At 38.0% G+C, this 27,998-nt stretch overlaps 2 protein-coding genes and 1 pseudogene across 2 annotated transcripts; all 3 read right to left on the reverse strand.

Annotated features, from left to right (window-relative positions):
• Nucleotides 1-429: 429 nt before the first annotated feature.
• LOC113290902 lies at nucleotides 430-3,319 on the reverse strand (annotated as a pseudogene).
• Nucleotides 3,320-3,732: 413 nt separating this feature from the next.
• Nucleotides 3,733-9,295, reverse strand: LOC113287923 (DEAD-box ATP-dependent RNA helicase 32-like). Its single transcript, XM_026536809.1, has 8 exons — nucleotides 8,818-9,295; nucleotides 7,116-7,391; nucleotides 6,642-6,965; nucleotides 6,226-6,426; nucleotides 5,962-6,117; nucleotides 5,419-5,822; nucleotides 4,912-5,060; nucleotides 3,733-4,273 (listed from the first exon to the last, which is right to left on the reverse strand). The coding sequence occupies exons 1-8, from the start codon at nucleotides 9,190-9,192 to the stop codon at nucleotides 3,924-3,926; spliced, it is 2,235 nt and encodes a 744-aa protein (XP_026392594.1). The 5' UTR covers nucleotides 9,193-9,295; the 3' UTR covers nucleotides 3,733-3,923.
• A 284-nt stretch (nucleotides 9,296-9,579) lies between these two features.
• Nucleotides 9,580-12,561, reverse strand: LOC113287924. Its single transcript, XM_026536810.1, has 2 exons — nucleotides 12,277-12,561; nucleotides 9,580-11,032 (listed from the first exon to the last, which is right to left on the reverse strand). The coding sequence occupies exon 2, from the start codon at nucleotides 10,993-10,995 to the stop codon at nucleotides 9,910-9,912; it is 1,086 nt and encodes a 361-aa protein (XP_026392595.1). The 5' UTR covers nucleotides 10,996-11,032; nucleotides 12,277-12,561; the 3' UTR covers nucleotides 9,580-9,909.
• Nucleotides 12,562-27,998: the final 15,437 nt, after the last annotated feature.

The raw sequence follows: 27,998 nt of genomic DNA on the forward strand, positions 1-27,998 counted from the left end.
TATACAGGACTTCTTCAAACAGCAACCAAGGAATTGAATCGGGGGTTTTGATGTAATCTGAAGATGGGTTTTTGCCCAATTTGGTTTTCATCAAATGGTGGTCATGAATTACAGGAGACGGTGGCGGAGATTGGGTTTAATGGCAGTTGTTCTTGCGAATTAGAAGACATGAGAATCAATGGGTGGCAAGTAGTGTTCGAAGTTCACTTTCATTGCAATGGGCTTGATCTGAAAATGGTGTTGATTGTTCTTATGGCTGATCGAGTGTAAGGAGGATAGAATTTGAGGGTGTATGTCTTTTACTAAGCTGGATAACTGCCACCTATGCATTAACTGATGGTAACAGTTTTTTTGGATGGAAAAGGTCAAATGTGTGGCATTAAATAAACTCTGGAAAAAACGGTGGCATTTTCTTGAACTGCAAATTGGAAGTGTGTCACTTTATTAAAATCCCCTAACATAATTACACACCAAAGTGGGATGAAGTGCATTAGAACAAGCAAAATTGTTGAGAGATTCGATCTAAAACCTTCAGAATCAATCTGCAAATTCAATTAAGTTATGCAGTTCCCCTGGAGTTCTGTAGGGGTTTTTGTTATTTCAGATGTTTGAGACAAAATTATGTACCTCTAATAAAGAATGCACTCTTAACACTGGGCAAACAATATCTTCATTTGTAACCGACATTCAAGAGAAGGAAAATACTGCTCCATGGGTCTCTCTCGGCTGCTGATTTTAGACAGTATCTGGCTAGCATACAAACCGAGGTAACATTGGCAGGTTGTTTCACTTTCCAAAAGTCTTCAGCAATTTAACATTGGAATTCACAGTTTGAGCACACATTCTGCAAATTAGTGACCAATAAAGAGATCAGTCAGGAAGCAGAAAACTAAGTACTAATGCAATCTAGACTTGCTAAGCCGGGGGGGGGGGGGGGGGGGAAGATGGCTAATAACTGAAAATAGCACGGTAAGTTCAATAAAACACACATTTCGTACCAGGAAATCATTTAAATACAGAAAAACCGGGTATAAATTATTGCTTATGGGCTTTCAACACGCATATTGTACCTGAACTGCAAGTTCTTATGGATTTTTCTACCAGAGTTGAACATTCTAAAATGGGCTCAGAAGAATGCGATCGGCAAGGGCTTCTATGGCTATTAGCTAGATCACGGAGACACCATTTATCTACTCACCAATCCCATGGTATTAACTGTTAAGCTATTAGTTAGATCACGGAGAAACCATTTATCCACTCACCAATCCCATGGTGTTAACTGTTAAGCATGGGACAACAAAGTTTCGCTACTAAATCCGAAATACCTCAAGAAAAAAAATGACTATGATAGGATAAAGCTTTGATGTTAATTCCTAAACATACCGCTCTTAGTAATTCACAATTACTAGGTAAAACATTTACTACATCTATTACTATTGTTAAAGAACAAATTTGAACAATGTCTGTTAGAAGTTAACGTATCATTGTTTCAAAAAATACAATCATTTTTATACATAGAAGGTAAAATGCTTCTTGCACCACAAACGGTGGTAAAAAGAGCAAGTTGCACTGGTTTTGGATGCTTTTCTAGTGATTAATTAATTGACGAACAATACGAGAAAAAAACCCTTACTTGTGCCTTGTTTCTAGCTCTGAAGTTCTCTACTCCAGTGTGAAATACGATATCCAACGATTAGCTGAAGCGAATGGACATAGCCTCGGCATGAAAAAGATGGCGCAGTACAATAATCTAAGGAAATTTAGGATGAGAACGCATCCCTAGGAATTTCAAATCCATGCTTGAACATTTCTCCAACTACTTGCTCTACTTTGGTTCTTTGACCATAATCCGTGCAGGCCCTATACATAATCAAGAATGTTTTCTTTGATGAGTCAATATTAGATTGTTCCATCTCTTCAAGAACTTTTTCCATTTCCTCCAGCCGATTTTGTGATGAATACATGACCATCTTACAATGATACAAGGATCGACATATCCTCCATCTAGCAGACTCAGCCTGCTTCACAAATTTCGCCAGCTCTTCCACAGCATTGCAACGGAAAAAAGTTGTTATGATTGCTAACATCACATTCTTTGTTACAACCCTAGTGTTACGATTAAAAGCATCATTTAGCTTCACATGTAACCAAGCCCTATAATCCTCTTCCGGGATAATCTTCATCAATGCTTCAATCTTCCTAACCCTATCAGGGTCAGAAGAATCACAGTATGCAGCAATCATGGTTCTTACTAGTACCATATCTTTCTCATTTACATGATCCTTAACCAATTCATAAATACTCTCCATCTTATCCACTTTCTTCCAATGCGCATAACCTCGAAGCATGTACAAATGGGTTTTAATATCAGGTTTGACAGGTCCTTGTTCCATGAATGGCATACATCCACTCCATTTTATCAAATTACCAAGCAGTAACATACCCAGAAATAAGATTGTTATAAGTGGTTATATTAGGAGAGAGGTTCGCCTCCTTTATCTCCAAAAATATCCTCTCCATGTAAGGTACCAAACACAATCGACCATACAGTGAAGTTAAAATGTTATAAGTAACAATAGTAGGAAGAACTTTTTTCTTCATTTCAATAAACAACTTCCGACATTTCCAATCCAAACCATTGTACAAATACGCTGACATTAAGGCATTATATGTCGAAGCCGTCCTCTTCCCCACACTAGCAGCCTCCATAAACAACTCAACGGCGAGGTCAACATCCTTAACTCTACCAGAAATCACAATCCCCTTGGTATATTCCTCCGTTTCCATAGCCCAACCTTCATGATTTTTTTTAAATCTCCAACAAAACACCTGCAAAATGATACGCATTACATCATAATACTCATTCACACTCTACATCACACTTTTTTCAAAACCCTAAAAAGTTATCAAAATTTATACCTGCAGTGCTAATTGAGGCCGTGACCTTAGCTGATTAAGTAACTCAATAAAAGTCGAACTCCCATGTCTTGGAAACAAATAATTAGAATCCAGAATTCCTTCAATCTTCACCAAATCAGAAGCATTTTCAAGTAATTTATCTCTTAACTTAGATACATCAAAAATGAAATTTGGTCCTTCATCAAATCTATAACTAGTAGAAGGATCTTTCTCAGTAAACAATTTTGTATCTCTCTAGGAAAATCATTTTTTGAACAAAAAGAACGAGATTGAATAAAGGGTTCCCCAATAAATCTACGATTTAGATTTTTCTGTGTTGTTTTAGGTTTTACATACCATTTTTGTTGTTGTTAAATCAGTTCCGATTTAACCTGTTTGAAATTCCCAATGCTCTCTTCATCTTATTGTAATCAGTTTTGGATTACTCATGATTGATGCTCACTAGGGTTTTCATTAGGGTTTATTAGAGGTGTGAAGATGGAATATCTTTCTTGTGTAATAAGATGAAGAGTGAATATGAAAGATCCATGACAGTAGATCTAGTTAAGGCATTTCGGATGGGGTACTATTGGGATTCTATGCTAGTATATTTCAGCATCCCTATTTCGGATGGGGTGCTATTGAATTTGGGAAAAATACGTTTTAGTCCAACAACGCCAAAAAGAAAAAAAAAATATCGATTACACTTTTCCTGAAGGAGTACTAAAACTGATGAGAATAGCACGGACGGGATCCAGACTGTCTACGATCGACTGATCAAAGGGGAAACCATCCAAGTCGCACTTATCACTAGGTTCATCGACTGCCCTCAAATTTCCAAACAATTGTATTTAAAGAAGGCACATATAGTGTAATTGGTTTTTCTTTCTACATCAGATATCAAAACTGTTATGAGAAAAAGAAGGGGGAAATATGTTAAACACAGATAAAAGTTCACATTAGAAGGTAACTTGTACTCAAAAGCAGTTGGATTTCAGTATTCGCACTTGCGAAATATCAATCAGCTAAGAGTGCATGGAACTCAACAACTTGAGAGCAATGGCTTCCTGTTCAGCAAGAGAAACTGAGTCTGGATTAATTTCAAGTTTGTCCCTCTTGGCCCTCCCACCGTCGTTGCTACCGCTGTCAAAATGTGTCTTTAATTTCTTGTTGGATCTGGCACCTGCTTCTTCTCTATCTGATCCAGAGGTAAGCTCACCATCTTCTTCGCTTTCTCTTTCATCTCTCCCTCTCTTCTCCTTCTCCTTCTGCTTTGTTCGCTTCTCTTGAAGTCGTTTTTTTTGCAAAACTTTATCCTCTTTGTCCCGTTTTTTCATATCTTCCAGTTGGTTCGCACGGAATGCTTTTATAGACTCTGTAATGAATGACAAACACCAGTGAGAAAAGAGAAAAGCATAATATAAGCATTGCGATTATTCAGCTTCACTTGATTTAGGCAGACACTTTTTGTACCACATACATCCAAGAAACAAGTGGTTTTGTTAACTTAAAAAGAAAACATTGGTTTTGTTGTTCTTGTATCATGAAAGACTCCACATTTATAGAAAGGAACTCATTTAATTTTGGAGTGTGATAAGAAATTGGTGATAGACAAAAAACATGAAGGCTGATTACGGTGGAGAAACCACAAACTGATGCCTTATTCTAAGACAATCAGAATGCCATTGGCCTAAACCTCAATCCGTGACAATTTTAATTTCTACAATAAAATAAAACCTTGAGCCTGTTTACTTAGCAAAAGCATATTGGTTAGACATGTTTTGAAGGAAAAAACCTATGCGACTGATTGATCTATATTATTATTCTGTTGCTTAAAATATTGGGATCATCTGAGGTCAAAATGGGTTACCCAACACCATACTCAACGGTTTCCATTTTCCACATGCTCAAACACTAAAAGAAGGTTTTCTAGTCTTTCTTTCTTCCTCTGTCAACGTATAATATCAGACGCTAACCAAAAATAGCTTAAACAAGCATGTAAATGATATGTACCTCTGTCAACCTCAATGGAGCCATTGTCTCTCTTGGAAATTGTTGCAAGTGGAGGAAGTAAATCGCCTTCATCAATGATAAGCCTTGTCCCAAATGGCCTGTGCGGATTTATTTTAAGCTTCTTTTTCTTCGGAACCCTGGCTACCAAGCTACATGATGCAAAAGTACCAAAAGATTAGACTATTCAACAAAACATTGAGGTGCAAAACAAATACAATCATTAGGGAGGCATGAACAGAATAAGATTGTGCACCCTGTGAATTTTAGTTATTAAATGATCCAAGTCACTCGATCTTTACAGTATAACACTAGATAGTGTTATGTACCACGAAAAATAATGTTTGAATCTTTTAATTTGAAAAGGGTATGAAATGAATGTGTAAAGCTGGACCAAGTTTAAAGCTAACTGGAGCAAAAGGGTATGAAATGAAATGTATGTTGGATAGAAAATCCTTAGGTGATGCCTGAAGAAAAGTAAGTAGTTGTTGATTAAGAGATACAACATACAGATTATTCTCGTTTGTAGCTTTATTTCCTCCATCCATTTGAGTATCCTGATCATTTTCAGCTTCACCATCTGGCTGGCTATTGTTGACCTTTTTCAGTTTCAGCAACATTGATACATCATCACTTGTGGCATTCTCTTCTTGAGAAGCCACAACTTCTAGCAATGGTTTTGATATAGTTTTCTTATTCAAGAAACGGAGCTTTGGGGTCATAGGAAGACCTAGTGACGCAGAGAACTCCTCAATGGGAACTTTCGTAACGTCGAACACTTCTTTATCTCCCTGTTTATGTATAGATCTAACATATGTGACGAAAGCCCTTTGAGCGAGAAGCTGCATACTTGGATACTTAACTAGTAATGCAGCCACTAACCCAGAAACTGACTGCAACTTTTTCGTGTTTGCCTGCACAAATATTCTATAAATAAATTTGGCAACAAAAGCAGGGGACGAAGTTGTTATATTGGATTAAACTACTCCCAGCGCATAACTAAATCAAAACCTAACAATTGAAGGATGGAGGAAAAAAAAGAAGAAAACTTGCCTTAATCAACTTTATTGGTACTTTTTTTGAGTGCAATTTTTTGAGCATTTCTTCTTCCGAGGGATCAAGAAATAACACAGATTTCCCTACAGCACAATTACGAGCAGTGCGACCAACTCGGTGAATGTAAGATTTTTCATCATCTGGACAGTCCACCTAAACAAACATCTCGATTAGCTATAAGAACCCTTGAGACCAAAATTACCTCCACACAAAAATGGCAACTGCAGAAATGAGGGGGAAAACAAAGTAAGAAAAGCTAACCTGTACAACCCAATCGACTGGCTCCTTCTTGAAATCAAGGCCTCTTGAAGAAACGTCGGTTGAGAAGAGGACTGAGCACGTTTCAGACTCACAAAACTGGGAATATATGATCATCCTTCTCTCGAGCTTCATCCGCCCATGTAGACACTTTAAGGGAATTCCTGGATGCAGCTTCTTAAACACTTCAAAGACAAATTTTACCTGTAGAAGGGCGAGCTCAGAAGAAACCATTTGATATGAAAGGTAAGACACGGTTTACAGAGATATAAAATTCATAATTCAAAACATTAGACCTAAAGATTGTGACAGATCCAACCAAAATATGTCCCCAATCATGAATCACCATGATTGCATGTTGCCAAGGTAAGAAAGCCAAACGATTCCAACAGACTGTAGGCTGTCATCAACAACATTACCTGTTTGCATGTTGACAGAAATACAAGAATCTTTGATTTCAGATGCGCCTTTATAAAGCTCCATAACATATCCAACTTCTGATGAAGAGGAACAATAATTGCCGTTTGTTGCAAAAGAGAAGGGGTGGCATCCGCGTCCTCCTCATGCACGTTGATATACTCTGGATCTTTCAAACTCAATCTAGCAAGATCCTTGACAGACTTTGTTTGAGTAGCTGAGAAAAGTAAGGTCTGCCGCTGCTTTGGGAGCTGTGATATAATATTATTCATCTCCGCTTTAAAACCGTCATCAAGAATCCTGTCTGCTTCATCTAGCACCAAAACCTGTTTCCTGGCTAGCAATATAGCCAAATCAGTAACCAAATAGGAGTAACAAATTTCTAAACTAAAAAGTAGAGTTCAATCCTTTTTTGCTTTTCCCTATTTTTTAGGGCTTAAAGAGAGCCAAAAAGCAAACAAATCGAGTCTCGTGACCTGAAGTTGTGAACAATCGAAGTTTGGAGTCTCATCCATATGCTGAAGAAGCCGTCCGGGAGTACACACCAAGATGTTCAACTCATTAACACGCTCCTTCTCAGCTCCAACATCTTTGCGTCCACCAATTAGAAGTCCAGCACTGAAACCATGGTGCTTCCCTACCTCAGTCAGTACCTCAAAAATTTGACCCGCTAATTCCCTTGTGGGAGTAATTATAATGCTTCCAACTCCATCTTCAGGACCCCATCTCAATTTATACAACTTCTCTAATATCTGAGTAAAAACCAGCCTACTTGTTAATATAACTTGGCAAATCACTAACATATAAACATGAAAAACTATCTAGCTACCAGTGCAATTATATAAGAGAGAAAAGTCAAGAAATCTTGTAACATGACTCAACAAAGAAGTAGTAGCCTGTAGGCAGCTTATCACTAGGCTTGTGCCTTCATCAAAGGATAGATAGAAAGCATCACTACTACCAAATAACTTTTAATGAGCATTATCAACTTTACCAAAAATGCAATGTGAGATTAGGAAGAAATCTCGAATTCATAACCTCCCTGCTAAATAAAATAAATTCTTTTCTTGTAGGAATTTTATCAAACAACCAAGAGGTATTACACTGAAATGCCTAATTCGGAACCAACAAACCCCAGATTAAATTTTGTGCCGGTTAATATTCATCCTATCTGACTTACTGTTGAGAGGAAAAATCATAATGCCTGGCCGGTCGATTCACATAAATCCCACCTACATAACAACTAACAAACAAACTAGAGTACGTAATAGAACACGTCCCCTACATATTCCTAACTTATAATGTATCAGAATACATCTGTAACATCCACGACATATTCCTAACTATATGAAACAAGATAATGTATCGGAACACGGGCGATAACTCATAGCAACGAATTTTTTTAACTCTTCTAAAGAATTAACACTTCTAAAGACGAACATAGAAGAACGAAATACAGGCAACACTATACACACAAACACAATTCTTAACATGTTTGCTTTGTTTTAACTATACCAGTGCCTCAGCATCACCACAGTGTCCAATACTCGCCAACACACTATGACTTTAAACACCATAATAATTGCTTAGTGTATTTGCTTGAGAATAATAACTAGAAAACCAACCTGACAGGAAAATAAAATCTTAACTTCATGATAATACAACAAGCAATTCTTATTCTCAAGCAAACTCGCACAGAATTTTCATAAACCATTAGATCACCCAATTACCTTCACTAGATACTCATGTGATACTGTATGCTCCTATTGATTCAGATTTATAGCTAACATTACAAAGGCATCTGTCATTTTGTATTACTATTATAATCATTGCAAAAAAAACAACCAACTGGAGCATAGGCTGTATTCTCTAATCCTAAATAGTTTCATGGCTAGGAGGTGTTACACTGAAATGTCTAATTCAGAACCAACAAAACAAACCCAAGATTATATTCAATTTTTGTCTCTCATTCACAACCTCTAAAGTGATAACATTAGGATGATGACCTATCTTAAAAGTGAAAAAAAAAACAGCAATATCAGGATGTGAACCAGACTGAGTATTTTACCAAACACGAGAGTAATTTTACCAAACCTGACTGAGTAATTCTTTGTAATCATTCTGATAAACATGCATCAATCACTAGCATATAAAAGAAAAAATCAAGATTAAACGTACCGGGAGGACAAAGGCAAGAGTTTTTCCAGAGCCAGTTTTGGCAGCACCCAGTATATCTCTACCACATAATGAATGTGGCAATGAAGCACGTTGAATATCAGTCATTTCTTTATACTTTCCTTTAACTAAACCATCAATAGTTTTCTTTGACATAGGTAATTGTTTAAATTTTGTACAACCTACATAAGTAGAGTAGGTATCTTCACCTATTTTACCAACTGGAGATTTTGATGGTAATGGTTTCATAGCTGATGGATTTGTACCTGAATCTGGTTTTCCAGAATTTATCCATGATTCAAGTAATTCGATTTCGTGTACCTCTGATAGCCGTTTTTCTTGACGAACTGATGATTTCTTGGATTTTGGTTTCCTCATAGTGGGTCTGAGAAATTCTCACTGGGAACGAACTATTTATGAAAACCAATAATCAGTATCGGGAGGAAAAACTGAACAAGATCGGTGCCGCGGTAGGAGATGATAACGAAGGGTTTAGCGCCGTTAGGGTTTTTATTTTTATTTAAAGAAAAAAATGATGCGGTGGCCCGTGGGCTGAGCCCTCGTAGGCTGGTACCTAATTTTAACGGTGTTTGAAATTGCGTGTGCCCATGGAGCAAAAGTGTGCTTCGTGGCCAGGCGCAATCCATGCCGATTCCCGACATGGTTGTCAAAATGATATCCACTGTGATAGTCTGACTTGAGATGGCTCGTATTAAGAGTCCCCTGTAATGGCCTCCGAAGTAAAATATCAAGCTTGCAACTTCCTTTTTCAAATGAAATAAACTTCATACAGAATACGTTTCTATCCAAGAATTACAACAACCAGTTTCTTAATAATCATATTATAAATTAAAGCACTTAAAGGTGTCGTTACCTAGTACAAACCACACAAGCTAACTACTAAGTACTAGAACATGGTTCTGAAATGAAATGATACAACAGCTTAAACAGTAAGAGATTACTGAAATAAGTGAGAGTTACTGGAATCTTTTTGTTAGCATTCTAAGAGCCCTGAACGGTAGAGAAAAAAACTCCTGGTCCAGATTGCAAGGGCTCAAATCCAGATACACCACTGGATGCAGTCCTATTATGTACTCATCCTATGGAATCTGTATCGCTAAACAGATCAGCATGAGACTGGACTGGATGAACACCTTCTTCGCCTTCAAAAAGATCTTTGGTGTTGGATAATACAGCTGCATTATACATTTGGGATTCAGATTCTGCTTTGGGGAACAGAGATTGCTCAGGGGCAGTTCCATCTGTTTCTAACTTCTGCACTGGTTGATTGACCTTTGGCTCTGACTCTGCATCTTTTTGTAACTCACTTGACCTTCCATTCATAATAGATATTCCATCTACTCTTGGAATCTGCTCAGTTGATACCTTGGTCTGTATTTCTAATTGCGCGCCAGATGTCTTTGCAGCCTGATTGTCTTGCAACATGTGGGATAATTCAGCAACGATTTGAATCGTCACAGCTTCTGTTTTAGCAGTTTCAGAGGGTAAAACAGTTTCAGCCTTCGGTGGTACATCAATGACCATCTGAGTATTATTTGCTTGGAGAGAAACTTGTGCCGCCTGGTTTTCAGTTCTACTCTCTACCTGCTGCACAGCCTGGCGGGTATCTTGAGAAACACGGTTGACATTATTAAGCACTCCATTTGAAACTTGGCTTGCAATTTGAGGCAACTGCTTTGTTGGCACAGATACTTCATTTCTTGGAGGAAGATTGCCACTTGATCTACTCCTCTGTTTGTATTGATTTGTAGCATAATCATTAGGCGGAGTTGGTTTGTCCAGTGAGACATGAATCCTTTTGACCATCTTAACTTGAGGTGCAATATCATTTGCATCAGACACTGGAACTGACAACCGTGGTTCGAAAACAATACCCTTTAAAATTCTATTAGTGTCACCGACTCTAACAGTTAGCAGATACCCAGCATCAAATGAACCATCAAGGACACCAGTAACTACCTGACCCACCATGGGATCAACTGAACTAGCTTTTCTATCCCTCCTACGTCGGTTTCTCTTCACCACATCTGGTACAGAATCAGAAACACTTTCTTTAACTTCACGAGCCACATTTTCATTCTTCCTCGGACGACCCCGCTTTCGCTTCACAGGCAGGTTTTCTACTGGAGCAGGATTTAGCGCTTGATTCTCTTGGCTCATATTTCACCCTTCTATGTTGATTAATAGAAGCAAAATCCTACAAAAAAAAATTGCATGGAAACATTTTATTTGGAAGATACAGAAATAAAATTGCAGGATAAAACATGTATGTTGAAGCTGTTTCAACCATTTGTTAATTGGGATTGACGAAGTAGAAACAGTGTCAACACAACGAGTATGAAATCATAAAAAGAGTGCCTAATTGCATATAATATTCCTAGCCAGAGGTATATACCTAGTGACATACCTGATCTCTGTTACATATACAGGCCATATTACAACCAAAGACAATTGAATATGTGACATGTTCCTAAGCTATACAAGATGTGCAACATTCTCCAAAAGTGAAAATACAAAAAGTAAAATTAGTTCATCTTCGCATCACATTTACAGTTTTTGATGATAAGTAGCCAATTTCTTAAATCAATATATGCATTTCATTCTACCATTTCAACAGATAAGCATGCTTGCTTCTAGTAAACTCTCTGGCAAGAAACTTAGGGGCTTCCGGTAAGACCCATATCTCAGAAGGAAAAAAACATCCATCCTTTCTCTTCATAAAATTGTATAACCCAACCAACAAATCACATTTGCGAGCATCTTGGAATAGCTTGCTGTTAGCCCTCTATCAGGTAAAACAATTACATGAAACACATTTTTCAGTGTTAAGTCTCGACTACCAAGGCTTTCTCTTCAAATGTCACTGCTTAGCAGTGGTAAGTACTTAACCGCTATAACAAAATAACTGACACAGAACAACTGAATACTGACAACAAAACAGTAAGTTCATAACATCTGAAAAGTTGAAGTACAGAAAATAACAAAATAGTTAATAATCCTAACTTCACATGCAACTGTAATAACCCCTTCCTGTACACCGTGGATTAACCCAAACAGTTTATGTATTATGCTTACAATCAAACTATACAGAAATCAATCTACTATGGGTATTTTTCAACTAATTCAATTTATCGGCCAAAAATAAACATTTTTTTTCATTTTATTCATCTGTGTAAAATTTCAGTGAGCTTAAATCTTCTGAGAAAATCCAGAACAAGGGCACAAAAAAATAACTACTTTTTGTACCATGATCATTTAATAACAAAATCACAAACTAACAATACACACATAAAGAAACTAAACACTATCCAGAAATCTCATTCTTAAAATCTCGTCAAAACCCTAGAAGAAACTAAAAATACAATCTTTATAACTAATTAAAACTAACATTTGAAACCAAACATGTAAAGATCATAACTTAGGGTTTCAGAAAAAATATACCTTTCTGCAACTCAACAGTGAATCGAAAAATCTCGTCTTTTCTTTTTCTCGAAAAACCCTAGGTTTTGTTTGTTTATACTAAAAGAAGAAAGGGAGAAGAGGAAATATTTGGTGGGAAGGAAATAGAGATGAATAATTCTTGACAGACCGATTTTAAAGCCCCATCTTGACAAAAATAGGGTATTTTGGGATGTGATTTTACTTTGGCAGCAGTTTTAGGTTTACAAAGGGATAAATATCAACATAAATAAATTCGGCGATTTAGTATGATCTTTGAAAGTGACGAAGTGATGAGAAAAAAATAAAAATATGATTTTCAAATGTGGTAAGATTACCGCCTTATCCTCGTGTATGGTTTAGGTTAATCCCTAATTCTTAATGACTGACCTCACTTCACTTCCTACACGTGTCCTTTCATAATCTACCTTTTAACCGTGGTTAAGATTCAACCATTTTTGGTTAGTGTCCAGAATATAATCATATTGTTTTTCTCATACTATTTTTTTTTATGTCGTATCTGTGTACGGTGGACTAACACGGCTTATTTTCTTTTCTTTTATTCATTAACATAGGATTGTTCTAGGGTAGCTATCCCAACAGCATCATTCATTACAATTACATTGAGTGATTCCGGGTATGCATTGTCCCACACACCCGGGTATGAGTTGTTGTTGTTCCTGTGTGTAATTGAGTGTGCATTGCCAGGATCGTCAGTCCATCCGCCGTTTGGTTTGCCTCTCGATACACATGCGTTATAGAGTGGTTTGTGATCTGTTGGAAATAGAATTGTATTTCATGTATCATTCCACTAATGATCCATGGGTTGTCTTCTTTCTTATTAGTTAGCACTGAGAATAGCGCCTTCGAGTTCGTCTCAAAGATGATGTTTGTCCACCTTTGTGATGTCGCCATTCTTGCTGCAAGCAAAAAGGCCAAGTCTCAGCGACAAGAGTCGTGGTTATCCCAATAGGAGCCGCCATTGCCATTATTACATTTTCATTTGTATTTCTACAAATCCAGCCTGTTCCTGCTCGTTCTGGTTGTCCAGCCATATTGTTTTTGCTGGCTCCATCCGTGTTGATTTTCACCCATTCTGCTGGTGGAGACTCCATTTGACCCAAATTGTTCGTGTATTGTTTTCCCCTGTGGAACCATTCTGTTGTTGCCGTTCTCCCACCATATTTGGCAGTATCTTTTTACAGACTGTCCAAGTGTATTCTTGGCTCAACAGGATAGCTATTTGGCTTGTTTGCTGAGGTGTTTGGATTTGCTTCTTATAAACATGTTCATTCCTAGCCAGCCAAATACTCCATAGTGCATAGCAGCATATTGAGAACATCTCTGCATTTTGCGAAAAACGCAGGAATTCCTTGAAGGTCGTTGGAGGCACAACAGATGTTGTTGATGTGCTAGTCGCTCTCCCCGCCTGAACCGGATGACCTGTAATCCCCTTTACGTTGTATTGCAATCTCATTGGGTACCGGATGCGGTGGAATTATCAACCTGTCATAAGGGTTTCCTGTGTTGTTTCCTCTGTTAATGTGTGTCACTATCAAGTTCCAAGTTCGTTTCGCCCTTTCGCACTGAAAGAGGCGGTGTTGTACTGTCTTTGGTTGAAGCTTGCAAATTGGGCATGTATCATTGTCAACAATGTGACGAGTGTAATACCCTATATTCTTAGCTACTGTTTCGGGTCGGGTTATACCCGATTTAGTTAACTTTGTGGCTTAGGTTGTTGTTCCTTAACCTTAGCCTAGGTGGGTAGTTAAACTAGAAAGGCTACAAGTTAGGGTGAAAATATAATAATCAATAATAAATAAAATCAAGGGAAATGAAAAGATAATTAAAATATTTAAAAATAATAATAATTAATATATATATGTTTTTTATTAATGTAAATGGAAAAGAATTTTAGAAGTTAGAAAAGTCTAAGGAGAAGAAGAAAGAGATGGAGCTAGAGATTTTTAGAGAAGAAATCAAGAGGAGTTTGTAGCAATTGAGAGGTTGAATGTTCAATCCCTTTCTCTTTGTGTTTTTTTTTGGTATACTTTGATTTTATATTTGTTTAATCTTATTTAATTAGGGCTTTGAAATTTATATGTATAATTTTATGAATCTTATTGATGATCGGACTTTGGTTATTGGTAGATAACATAATTGGGTATCTCTAGTTAAATTTTGAGAATTTTCCAATGTAAATTCATCGTTTCTTATAATTTGGATGATAATTTATGAAAATTATGGACAGTTTCGGTTTGTTGTAGTTTTGATGTTCTTAGGAAGTCTTGGTGATGTTAAAATGATTTTAATTCTAAAATCATTAGGAAGCCTTAGGAAGTTGTAGATAAGTTTCTTATATTTCATTATGCTTTGGGTTTGCTTAATTTGAGATTAATATGAATTTATGGTGAATTGTTTGGTAATAACATGTAATCTGCCCAGTTTTTAGCATTCCATTATAAACTCAATATATGTTGTTCGAACTAGGGCTGTTCATGGTCGGTTTTGGTTCGGTTTCTAGCCAAACCAAAACCGAAACCAATATTATTGGTTTCTAAAAATCTAAACCAAACCAATCCATTAACCATTGGTTCGGTTTCCAAATGGCTCCAGTGGGTTTCGGTTTGTCCCAGTGGTTTTTGGTTAACCAATAATTATGTCAAACCAAAAAAAAAAATACACAAATTTACAGATAAAAAAATCGTAGTTGCCGATAGTATTGGTTTACACAAATAAACAGACAAAAAAAAAATCAAGAATAGTTAAAGCTTACTCTAATTCTAGAGATCAAAAGAAGATATATAATATATCTTAATTTAGTTATTGACAAATAAAAAAGAAGGAAGACGGGAAGAAAAAAGTCGAGTAGCAGCAGCTGTTGTTGGGGGTGGAGAAGGCAGGCGGCTGAGAGAAGGAGAAAGAGAAAGAGGGAGAGTATCATAATGAAATATTAGATTTAGGGTTTCTATTTATCCTCTAAATCAATGGGTAGAATCTAATACTTTTAAATCGACGGTAGAAACTAAGTTTAAAAATTAATCGGTTCCCCAATGGTTTTTGGTTCGGTTTTCAGGTCAAACCAAAACCAAACCAGTAATGTCGGTTTTTCAACTTTTTTTACCAAACCAATCCAAATCTAAATGGTTTGGTTCGGTTTCTTGCTTATTGGTCTGGTTTGGTCGGTTTCCAACGGTTAACCGACACCATGTTCAGCCCTAGTTCGAACCGTTGGTTTGGTGTGAATTTTGGGTATGTTGTATATGAATGTGTCAAGAATGTTCCTGTAAAATTTTAGGATGATCAGATAAAGTTATCACCATGAAATATATAATATAATATAATATGGCTGCAGTTAACTTGTTTGCATAAATGCTTGAAAGAAATTCATGTTGTTAAGCCATGGTTGCTTGTGTTGTTTGTGAAAATGATTTATAAAAGGAAATGAGTTCATGTGTTTATCGTTATATGGAACATGTTTCATGCTAACGGCGGGTAATGATCCCCGAGAGTTAAATGGGTAATGATACCTATGGGAGCTTGTGTTTCCCGACTATCGATGGCGGCTGTCCGTGCCGGTAAACAATAGGTGGTGTACAAACCAAGGTTTTCGTACTGTGAATGAAACGGGTAATGATCCCCGAGAGCATATGGGTATGATCCTCGTATGAAATTTTGTTCATGACCATCGATTGAGGTTGTCTGTGCCGATAAACGATAGGTGGGTGTACGAACCAAGGTTTTCGTACCGTGAACTCATGGTATGTCTGTGACTATATTAATAAGTCAATAGATATGTTGAATCATTGATGAATGACTTGTTAACAATTATTTTGGTATTGCAAACTCATAGTTTGAGGTGACTTATGAATATGGGAATAATGTGATTGGTATCTAAATTAAATGCGTTGTTGGAAACATAACCGGTGTTAAGAAATTATTTGTGAAATTCAAATGAATGAATTGTTAAAAACAATATTGTTGTTGTGAATTGATAAGTTGAATCCTAAATGGATGATTCGATAAATGATTTGTTGATAATACTGTAAATGTTGTGAACTCATGTTGTGTTGGTGAATATTAATTTGTGAATCATGTGTAAGAAAATGATTTGTTGGAAACATAATTGGTGTTATGAACATGTGGGTGAAGTCTAATTGAATGAAATGTTGAAATATTATTCGTGTTAAGAATCGATGTGTTGAAACTCAAATGGATGAACTTTTGAAAACGTTAATGGTAAATACTATTGATGTTGTGAACGCATGTTTAAAATCTTAATGAGATGATTTGTCATAAATAATATTGGTACTATGAATTCATGATTGAATAGATGAACGAAATGATTTATTGAAAATAATACATGTTGGTTCGATATATTATAGTTGATCGCTCGTAATCGTGTTGTATACCCATGTTGTATGCTACTTGACTCATTGATATTGTTATGCATATTTGAGATTGGGAATGCATTCTACTGAGATGTCATTTCACCCAAATTGACATCCTTGCAGATTTATTAGAGTTGCGCAGCGGAAGCTAGGAATGTGTAGCTTAGTGACTGCGTTGTTTTCTTGTAAATGTTTGAAATGTAATTTGAAATAATATGTTCGTTGAAAACGTTGTTAAAGATGATTAGAGAATTTATATGTTTAAACTAATGTTAGAAAGGTTAAATTACGTTTGTTGTAATAAGAAAATTATAAGAGTTATATGCATAAGTCTTTTTTTTTCCCGACCCGTAACGCTTCGAGTTCGGATCTACATATAGGTTTGACCCTATTCTGGAACTCGGGGTGTTACAACGAGAGTGGAGTGTTTTGAAGGTTGGGAGTCCTTCATGGCTGACTTTCTACAAGAAAAGTCGTATCTTTTGGGGGCATGTTGCATTCCAAATTGTCTTGTAATCCATTCTTGAGTAAGAATGGTTATGGAGAGTTTGGTTAGCAGTGGTGTCCTGGTTGGAATTCTTGGCCAGTAAGTGGTATCCACTTTTTGCCGAGTATTGACCACATTTGGTGTGAGGCCAAATTGGTTTTTCAGGGAAGGAGGTTTTGGAATGTGTATGCTATGTATCGAGTTGGCTATGTGGGGCGGAAATAAGTGAAGTAAACGATCTGCATCCCAATTAAAAGAGTAAGGTTCAATTAAGGAGCTTACCAGGAAATCGCCATTCTGTGCAGGTGGTTCGAAAGTTGGATGTGCAGGTATCCACCTATCCTTGATTCTAGTGGACTTTCCATCGCCAATCCGTATAGCAAAATTCTGTTGAACTATTTCCGTCGTTTTATGAATATTTTTCCATGCCGGACTTGTTGAGTCCGGTGGTTTGAGCCTGTAAGTCAATATTGATCTGCCTTGTAATTATTTATCTTGATACATTCTGTTGCATATAGATTATGGCTTTGCATGAATTTGCCAAACTCTCTTTACTAGTAATGCAAGGTTGTGGTTCCTTGATGATTCTCAAACATCCTTGACTAATAGGTAGAGTGATCTTCTGTTTTCCCACCGAGTGCATTTTCCTCTGGGTTTTTTCATGCCCCCATAGGAAATTCCTCGAAATTCTATCCATTTTTTGATGGACATGAGATGGTAGTAGTTGGGTTTGCATAGCATGATTAGTTGTGGGAATCAGTGAAGAGTTGATAAGGATTCATCGTCCTGCTTGATTGAGATATTTCGCCTTTGCTTTTCTTTCCATTCTATGCAACAGCTGAGCAAAAATAGGTAAAGAATTCCTGCCTTTTTGAACTGCACTCCTAGATATTTTAGTGGATGATCCGTTGTTAAAGTGTCGAAAGTTGTTTTTAACCAATCAATCATTGGCTGCTGCAATTTAGGATGATGTATCAGCACTGATTTCCGAGTGTTAATCGTTTGTCCAGCCGAGACCGAGTATGAGTGTAAGATCTTTTTGAGGTTCTTGCACGTCGTTGGATCTGCTGAGCAAGTGATCAACAAGTCGTCGGCATACATCAGATGTAGGAGCGGTTGAGTTTTTGATGATATCTGTAATCCTGTTAATCTCCTTTGGTATTGCAGACGCGCCAGATTTGTTGATAAGATTTCATCACAGAGGATAAAGATATATGGAGATAAAGGATCTCCTTGACGCAGTCCCCTGTTGGGTAAGATTTTTCCTTGCGGATTTTCATTAATGTTGACCGAATACGACACTGAAGTTATGCATAACATGACATACTCAATGAACTTGCTTGGAAAACCCAGGTTGACTAAGCTCTGTCTCACAAATCCCTAATCCAGGCTATCATAAGCCTTTTTGATATCCAATTTCAGGGCCACTTTTGGATTTTTTGTGGGTGCTGAGGTTCTTATGTGATGGAAAATCTCTGTGGCTATGGAAATATTGTCATGAATGGACCGGTTTGGTACAAACGCACTCTGAAACGGACTGATCATGAACTGAGGTAAGGATCTCAACCTATCCACTAGCAGTTTTGAGATGATTTTATAAACTACGTTACATAGCCCAATGGGTCTGAAGTCATTCGGGGTTGTAGGATTTTCTATTTTTGGGATCAAGGTAATGTTTGTATGGTTGAAGATATTATCTAGTTCTACCTTGTCAAAAAAAATTCCTAACTAGTGCAACAGTTTGGGGTTGTGTGATATCCCAATACACCTTAAAAAACTTACTTGTATATTCGTCCGGTCCCGACGCTTTTTCTGAGCCAATACTCCATAAAGCTTTGTGGATTTATGCATCCGAAGGTTATCTCAAAAGTTCCACAGAGTGTTGATGTGAAATTCTCGGAGAGAAATTTTCAAATAGCTCCATATTGATAGTTGTGGGAGCTGCCTGGTATTGTCTTTCAAAATGTTTTATGATCAGTGCTGCAATTGTTCCGCTGATTAAAAATCCAAACATTGGTTTCATCTTTGAGTTGACTTATGTGGTTGTATCTTCGGCTTATTGTTGCTTTGGTATGGAAAAAGGCATTGTTGAGATCTCCATTTGTTAGCCACTTTATTCTTGAACTTTGCTTCCAATATGTATCGTGGCAATGTTGCATCATCAGATGGGTATTGCGGGTATCCTTTTCATGCCCGAGCCAGAACATGAGTTCAGATCCCGATGTAGTTGCACATTTGGATTGTTCTAGCTGAATCTGGAATTCAGCTTCCTTGATAATCTTTGGAAGATTCCCAAAAGTTGTTTTATGCCATTGTTACAGTGGACGAGCAGTATGTTGCATTCTTAGTTGTAAATTTTTTGCTAAATCCATGCTTTGTTGTTGGTGCCACGCTTCTTGACAATGGTTTTCATTTCCGGATGCAGGAACCATAAGTGTTCAATTTTGAAATTTGTTGTCCTCTTTCTTGGGATTGCATTTTCTTGGAGCAGTAAAGGGGCATGTTCGGAGCCTATTCTTGGGAGATATTTGATTAGAGCTTGTGGGTGTGCCTATAGCCAGTTTTGTGTTGCTAGTCCTCTATCAAGCCTCTCCATGATGAAATTTGAATCCAATTACCGGTTTGTCCAAGTGTAAGCATCGCCCTGGTGCCCTAAATCAATAAGGTCATTTGTATTGATGAAACTACTGAACGGTTTTACCTGAGAGTTGGTAACAGGGTTGCCACCTTTTTTCTCATGTTGTGCAATCACTTCATTGAATTCACCCATTAGAAGTCAGGGCGTAGCTGGAGTCGAAACGGAGGTATTAAAATTCCTTCAGAGGTCTTTTCTGGCTGCAGGTTATGGTGGTGTATAGATGCTAGTAAAAAATCAGGGTTGAGCATCTTCATGAAGGTTGGAGCAGATGTAAGCATGTAACATACTTTGATTTGCGACAATAACAGAGACATTAAGATGGGATGTCCACATCAGGTAGAGGCCACCTCTATGTCCATTACATGGGATTGAAAAAGAACTTTGAAAACCTAAGCTATTTTGCAAAAAGGACATGTGCGAGACAGAAGCTAAAGTTTCAGATAAAAACAGTAAATCTGGTTGGAATCTGCATGTGTACTCACGCAGTTTAGAAACTGTCAAGGGCATGTGTACACCCTGACAGTTCCAAGCCAGGAAATTCATTGTGTAGGCGAGGGTTGGCTCTTGCCAACCACTCGCGATTCTAGTGAAATCTCTGATGTTGCAATCTCTTCTGGGAAGGAAAGCTTCCATGCAGGTACTGTTGGTTTTTTGGAGCTAATTCGAGATGGTAAGGAGCCAGTTTTTTTGATATCTTGTTTTTCAGGTATATGTACCGATGTTAGGGGTTGTTGAGGTGTTCCATTTCCTATAATGCTTCTTGGTTTTCTTGCTCGTGTTGTTGGAATCTCAAATGTCGGTGTTGTTCTTTTCACCGATCCTTGTTCCAGCTGGGATATGGATACATACTTGCGGGATTTTGCCGGTGGTGGTTGTGCCCCATAATCAGGTGTGTTGGGCAAATGCAGATGTGCATGTAGCTTGTTTGGTGGCTTGATAGTCCGTCTTTTGTATGTTCTGAGTGGCTTCATGATGTGGTGTCGTTCTTCCGGTCTAGCATTAGTGGTTACAACGACCTCCAGTTTACCGTTAATGTTGTGAACTAGCAAGTATACATTTGCATCCCTGTGTTGCAATGTATTCAAAAGGATTTTAGTATAGTCAGGTGTAAAAAAAGCCAATATTCTGTTTATACCCAGTGCTGCTCTTGGTTCAGTAGGTTTTCCCAATCCCGAACCGTTGTTGTTGGTGTTGTTGGAAACTGGGTGATGACCCGACCCTCCATATCTACCACTGCCATTTTTATGCTCCAATCCAGCAAGATAACCCGACGAGCTTGAGTAGGCTGTTTCAGAGTCATGTTGAGGAATTTTTTCCTTACTTTTATCTGAAGGCCCAACATGATCGATCCTAGTTAAGTTATCTGGGCTTAAGTAGAAACTACTAGGGTTTCGATGTCCACCTAATGATATGGCAAATGGTGGGTTCATCCTAACAGTATTATCCCCTTTAGAGTTGCTGGCACCAGGTATTGGGACAGGTGTCGTTGCATGTACACAACTTTCCTTGTTCTGTCTTGACGGCTCTGTAGGTTTAATTGTTGCAGTATCTTTTATAGACTTTGTCGGAGGCGTGACCGAGTTCCACATCAAACCACGTCGAGTCATCTCTTCTGAAAGCTGAGTTGAGAACGTGTTGGCCCTGGTTACATCTGAAACCCGAGTTTGGTCTTGCTGCTGTTGTTGAGGTGCCTTGCCCTTGTCTCTCAAAGTTGTTGACTGATTCTGTTGTGGTTCTGGACTTTGCTTTTGTTGTTAGACTGGTGGTGCTGGAAATCCTTGGTGGCTGTTTATAGCAGAAATTGAAGTTGATCCATGATAGATGTTTGGTAATCGATATTCTTGCAGAAGACTAGAAGTAGAGATCCTAGTATATGGGGCTTTCATTTTTGCATCCAGTTTGCCATGAGGAAAATCAGGGTTTTCATTATTTTGGATTGCTTGGTGTATCCCACCAAAGTTAGGGCATTCTCTAAAAACATATCCAGGAAACCACAAATAAAGCATAGTAGAGGAATATTTGCGTAAGAAAATTGTACCCATTTTCCTCCGCCAATATTCAGCATGACTCCCGGTCTTAACGGTTTTTGGAGGTCGAACATGGCCAGAACCCTTGGAGGTGATGAAGCTGGGTCGATTTGCACCACCTTCCCTGTGTTAGAGGACTCTATGAGATCCTGAATGGATCCTTCATCTCCAAAAACCTGTGGTAGATTGAGAACTCGTAGCCAGAATGGTGCGAACTTGAAACATTGTTCTGCATGTTTAAGGAAAAAGTTCCAGTCTTCAAATAACACCACAAAATTTCATGTTGTCCATGGTTGGTTTGCAAGGATGAAATCCTTATCAGTTTGATGTTGTTGTGAGAGCTGGAATACGGGCAAAGTCTTACTCGGCTCCATCTGCTTGAACTGGATTGGAAATAGTTTGTTTGAGAGGGCTCTATTTAGTATGGTGAATTCAATAGGTGTTCCCAAGACTTTGAGAGCAAGGTAGTGGTTGTTTTGCGTCTGCATGAGTTGTTGCATCCTTTCAGTGAGGTTGAAGATGGGTGTGGGGAGATCTCTTTTTAGCTTCTGTAAAGAGGTTTTTTGGAGTATATCCTTTGTTTGTTTTGTTGTTCCCTTTTGATAATCTATTTGAAGATTGCTACTGCATTGAGAGATCTTTTGGGAAAGGTATCTGTTGATGGATTATTTTTTTGAAAAGTAAGAATCACATGAGGGGGTTGAAGCAGAGGAGAAGAAGGTCTGTGAGGATTCACTTGAAGCCCCTTTTGTTTTCAATTCTTTTTCATCCTCTTTGTTTTTGATCTCTTCTTGGGAAGATACAGGAATCGAACATTCCGTCCGAAAGTGAGTAAATAAGGGAGATTCCCTAAGACACTTTTCAGAGATATTTGTGTGCATCGAAGGGTTTGGGGTAACTGGTTTTGAAGGTGTTTCTGTTGTATTGGTTGTGGGAGGTGGTGGAATGGAATCCATTGGTGGAGTAAGAGGCGCAACAGAGATAGTGGAGAATAAAAAATTTGCTTCAGAGATGCAGACACAACTTTGTCTAGAACCAAAAACAGCAATTCCAATTGAGAGTTTCAAGTTCGAACAAAACATTGCGAGAATCGCGATGAAGAAACTTGATACAATTGGTTGTTTGATCTTTACAACAGAAGCAGAATTTGTGTTGATTTACAAGCGAATTTTCTTGACCCTAGTCAATGCCAACGGCCACCATGGCAAAAAAAAAAATTAAAAAAAATTAAAAAAAATTAAAAAAAATTAAAAAAAAAATATATAATAATAATAATAATAATAAATTAAAAAATTAAAAAAAATGGCTTCTTTTCGTTTTAACAATGAAAATATTTTTTATTTTATTTTGAAGCATGATATATATGATTGAAATTAACACGAAATTACACCAGGAAATGTGTCGCTCTTTGGAGTCATTAATTATAAATTGATTCAAAAATTTTGGGACAGTATATTCCCATTTGTTGTCTTGTAATACTTTACGTTGGCTCTTATCTGTCGCATAGTTTGCAAGAGCATCTGCAGCCTGGTTGGTTTCCCTATAGTTGTGTTGGATTTTGTATTGGGGAATATCGCCTAGTCTTCTTGTAATTTAGCAAGCATTCCTTTTATCATGGAGATCTGATTGGTCGTTAATAAATTGGACTGGCGTTTGTGATTTTGATTCGATGTAGATTTTAGTCCATTGGTGGATATTTACTGTTCTTATAGCCATGAGGAGGACCCGTGTCTCTGCTATCAGTGCAGTGGTGATTCCCAAAGGTTGAGCCGACAACGACTGTTGTTGTTGAGTCCCTACAAATAAAACCTCTACCCGCTGGTCCTGGATGTCCTCGGGAAGCTCCATCAGTATTGATCTTGATCCAGTGTGGTCCCGGGGGGTTCCATCCAACTTGAAATGTTTTCGTTGATTGACAATGTGAGGTACTGTTTTCCATAGGAGTCATCCCGGGTAGAGATGGAGGAAGCACCATATTCACTCATGTATATTCCTGATGCATATGCTTTGCTATGTTGACGGTATCGGTAGGAGTTAGGCGTTTCCTTCCATATATGAGATCACTGCTGGAGAACCATAGTGCCCAAAACAGAAAGCAAAATGAAGTTGTAGCAAATGATGTTTGGTTGATCTGCAGTAATTGGTTGATGGTGGATGATTATGTAATCGGTTGTGGTCGACGGTGTTAGAAAAATAAGAGACAACAGATGGTGATTGAAGAGAAAATCCCAAGCCTCTCTGGCATACTGACATACAAGGAGTATATGTTCAGCTTTTTTTGGGTGAATATTACATCTAGGACATAGGTTTGAGGGGTAAAGTGTATTTTATGTAATAATAATATGAATGTAAGTAAGCCTTCATTTATAGCTTTCCACAAGATGTATTTTTGGGGGCAGGTTAGTGTCCAGATGTGTTTTGTTGGTTGAAGTTGTTGGGTGGTTGTGGTATGATGTTGAAGTTGGGTTAATAGACGGTATCCGGAACGTATTGTATAATGTCCAGATTTCATGAAAGGCCAAACAATTTTGTCCGGTGGACCATCTTGCGGTAAGTGGAAATTAGTAATTTTGTCCGTAGCCGATTACAGAAGTTGTGCCACAAGATCATGGTTCCAAGAATATGAATTCGGGTCAATTAGATCGGCAACCAAAGAAAATTCTTGGCACTAGTTCTGGTGTAGTGGAGGGTGATTCAGTATCCAGTTGAAAGTGGTCGGGTAGTGTTTTCATTATCAATTTAGTGAAAAATGTGGGGTGTGATAGATGACATAAGAGAATAAAGTTGTTTCCATAGGGGGCTAGCTGAGGTAGAGGGCGGCTGGGGGATTGGAAAAAAGTTGTATCGTTAGAATACTTTTCTCTGCACATGGTTATATAAATCGAATCAGGTTGATCTTGAAGTTGCCATACTTTTTTAACTAGTAGCGCTTTGTTGTGTTCCAAACTTTTACGAATTCCCAAGCCTCCCTCCGCTTTAGGTTTAGATAATTTATCATAACCCATAGGATAAAGTTTTCTTGTCGACGGGTCATGGCCCCAGAAAAATATTCCTAATTATCTGGTCTATTTTATTATGTACATATGCAGGTAGAAGGTTTGTCTGGATTATATGATTTGCAGTAGGGAGGAGAGAGGTTTTAATGAGTACTAACCTTCCAGCCGAATTTAGGCATTTTTTTCTCATCCTTTCGCTTTACGGTCCATTCTTTCTAAAACAAAAACATAAGTGTGTTGAGGCTCTCCCAATTTTCAATTGTACTCCTAGATACATTGGTGGTGTTGATGTAGCCAGCATGTTGAAAAACACGTGGATCTCACCGATTTGATTTGGATCAAGTCGCGGATGATGGATGATTGTGGATTTGGTTGAGTTGATGTGTTGTCCCACTGAAGTTGAATAAGCATCCAATAAATGTTTGAGATATGGGAAGTTTCTAGAAGATGCTTTAAACGTGATCAGTAGGTCATCCGCGTACATTAGGTGAAGAATCAGTGGAGCCTTCTTTTATATCTTAAGCCTTTAATGTCGTTTCGGTTTTCAAGGTGCGTGAAATTCGTTGATAGAATTTCGGCACAAATAATAAAAATATACGGAGAGAGTGGATCTCCTTGTCCAATACCCCGAGACGATGAAATATATCCATGAGGGGTGCCATTGGCGTTGATGGAGTACGTTACATTCGATACGTAAGTCATGATAAATTCTATAAACTTATCTGGAAAGCCGAGTTCTGTAAGTGACTGTTTCATGAAATACCAATCCAAGTTATCATAGGCTTTCTGAATGTCTAGTTTGAGGCCTATTTTTGGTTCTTTGGTTAAGGGGGATGTTCGGGTGTAGTGAAATAATTCTCATGCTATGGCTATGTTATCATGTATCGATCTTTGTGGTACAAAAGCACTTTGGTAAGGGCTGATAATGAATGTTAGGATAAGTCTTAAGCGATTAACCAAAATTTTGGCAATGATTTTGTAGGTAACATTGCACAAACTAATAGGCCCGAAATGTGTTGGGGTTGTTGGGTGTTCACTTTTTGGTATGAGTGTGAGATTGGTGTGGTTCATCAGAGGGTGGATACTAAGGTTTTCAAAGAACTCTCTAACCATAGCAATAATTACGATTTGGTGGTTTCCCAAAATTCCTTAAAAAACTTACCAGTAAATCCATCTGGTCCCGGTGCCTTTCCTGATCCAATTGACCAAAGTGCATCTTTGGTTTCTTCATGTGTGACAGCTTATGTCAGAGAGGTGCATTGATTTGTTGTTATCCGTGGAGTGACCGAGGAGAATAAATGTTCATCCAATGTGGGGCTAGGTGGCGTGTATTGGTTTTGGAAGTGCTCTAGCAATAATCCAACAATCCGGTTTTTGTCAAATACCCAGTTGTTGTTTTGGTCATGCAATTGTTGGATGTTGTTGCAATTTTGATGTATAGTTGTACTGGTATGGAAAAAGGTAGTGTTCTTATATTCGGATTGTAGCCATTGTATTCTTGCCCATTGTTGACAATAGTAGCATGACCTTTGCAAAAGAGATAAATGGGTTTGACGAAGCTCATTTTCCTGTTGTATCCAATGAAGCAGTGTCGGACACGTCTGGGTTGCCCACTGGTGTTGTGCAAATTGTATTTGTGTTGTGAACGTCCTGATCATGGTGGAGATATGTCCAAAGAAGACTTTATTTCATTGAGTAGATGTCCAAAGATGACTTTATTTCATTGAGTAATGATGTTGGCAGTTCTGATGAGTTTGATTTGGAGATCTGTCGTCGCCTCTGCATCCGAGACTCGTTCCCAAGTACCATTGACAACATGATGAATATCGGGGTGGTTTAACCAAAGGTGTTCGAATTCGTAATTCCTCTCAGTTATCCAATTTAGTTGCTTGGTTCTACGTAGTATAGGTGCATCATGGGAGGCTATGCGCGGAAGATGTATGACCGCTGCATGAGGGTTATTCGTTCTCCATCGTTGGTTTGCCATGACTCTGTCTAATCGCTCTATAATAAAATCTTCGCCTTGTTGATGATTTATTTATGTGAAAGGATCGCCTCGGAATCCAAGGTCGATAAGTCCAACGTTGTCAACCATGTTTAGGAACGGTTGAGTTTGAGCTAATGTTACTGGTCTGCCGCCTCTTTTCTCTGCTTCCATGATTTCATTAAAGTCTCATACAATAGCCATGGTAGGGTGACGGTGGAAAAACCTAGAGAATGTTGTTCCACAAGTCCCATCTCGCATCTGGATAAGGTGGACCGTAGATTCCGATACATAACCAAGGATGAGCTGGTGGTTGTGGTGTGACGACCGCATGTATGTAGCTTTGCTAGTGGAGTAATATGTATACTTGTAGGATGTCCTTCCACATTAAGCACAATCCACCTTTATGTCCCACTTTAGGAACCGTGAAACTGTTGTCGAGTCTCAGAGTCCGTTGTAGTGATGTCATGTGTCTTTCAGTGGCCAAGGTTTTTGATAAAAACACAATATTTGGCCTATGGGATGATATAATTCCTCTTAGATGTTGAATGATGGTTGCTTGGCTAATACCCCGACAATTCCAAGCTAGTATGGATATATTACTAGCCACGAGGTCTCAATGTATCTTTTGTTGCCGTAGCTGCTATAATCCCTTCGTTGTCTGCTATTCTGGAAATGTTGTCGCCTCTAAGTGGACAAGATATATTATGTTGCGTTAATGTCCGAAGGCTAAAGAGTTTATGGGTCTCAGTATCTGATTTTGTAAGTGATTAAAACTACCAGGGTTGTTAGGATAGGCCAGACACATAGAACAACGGATAAACAAAGCCCACAAACAACTAAAAACTATTACAGATATTACAAGTATTAAATGTCGAGTTATTTGAATACAAATATTCGGGTATAAACAGGAGATGAGAGGAAATTATGAGCTATGATAGTAATATTGATGATCAACTAGATTACTGAAGCTGAGTTGCCATACCTGTGCCGTGGTTAAACCAGCCTGACAAGAACCAATAAGAATAGCAAAAATCAATGTAGGTGATGAGTAGAACTAACATGAATACCGGCCAGGCAAGGAGTAAAACCAAGAATAATAAATTCAGTTCACAACAATTCTTCACCTTAAATCAGGAACCGACCGAGGTGGATAGAAAGTCAAAGTACTGAAAAATAGAAAAGAATGACCTAAAATGTGA

This window comes from Papaver somniferum, chromosome 6 (assembly GCF_003573695.1).
Source record: "Papaver somniferum cultivar HN1 chromosome 6, ASM357369v1, whole genome shotgun sequence".
NCBI classification, from domain to species: domain Eukaryota; kingdom Viridiplantae; phylum Streptophyta; class Magnoliopsida; order Ranunculales; family Papaveraceae; genus Papaver; species Papaver somniferum.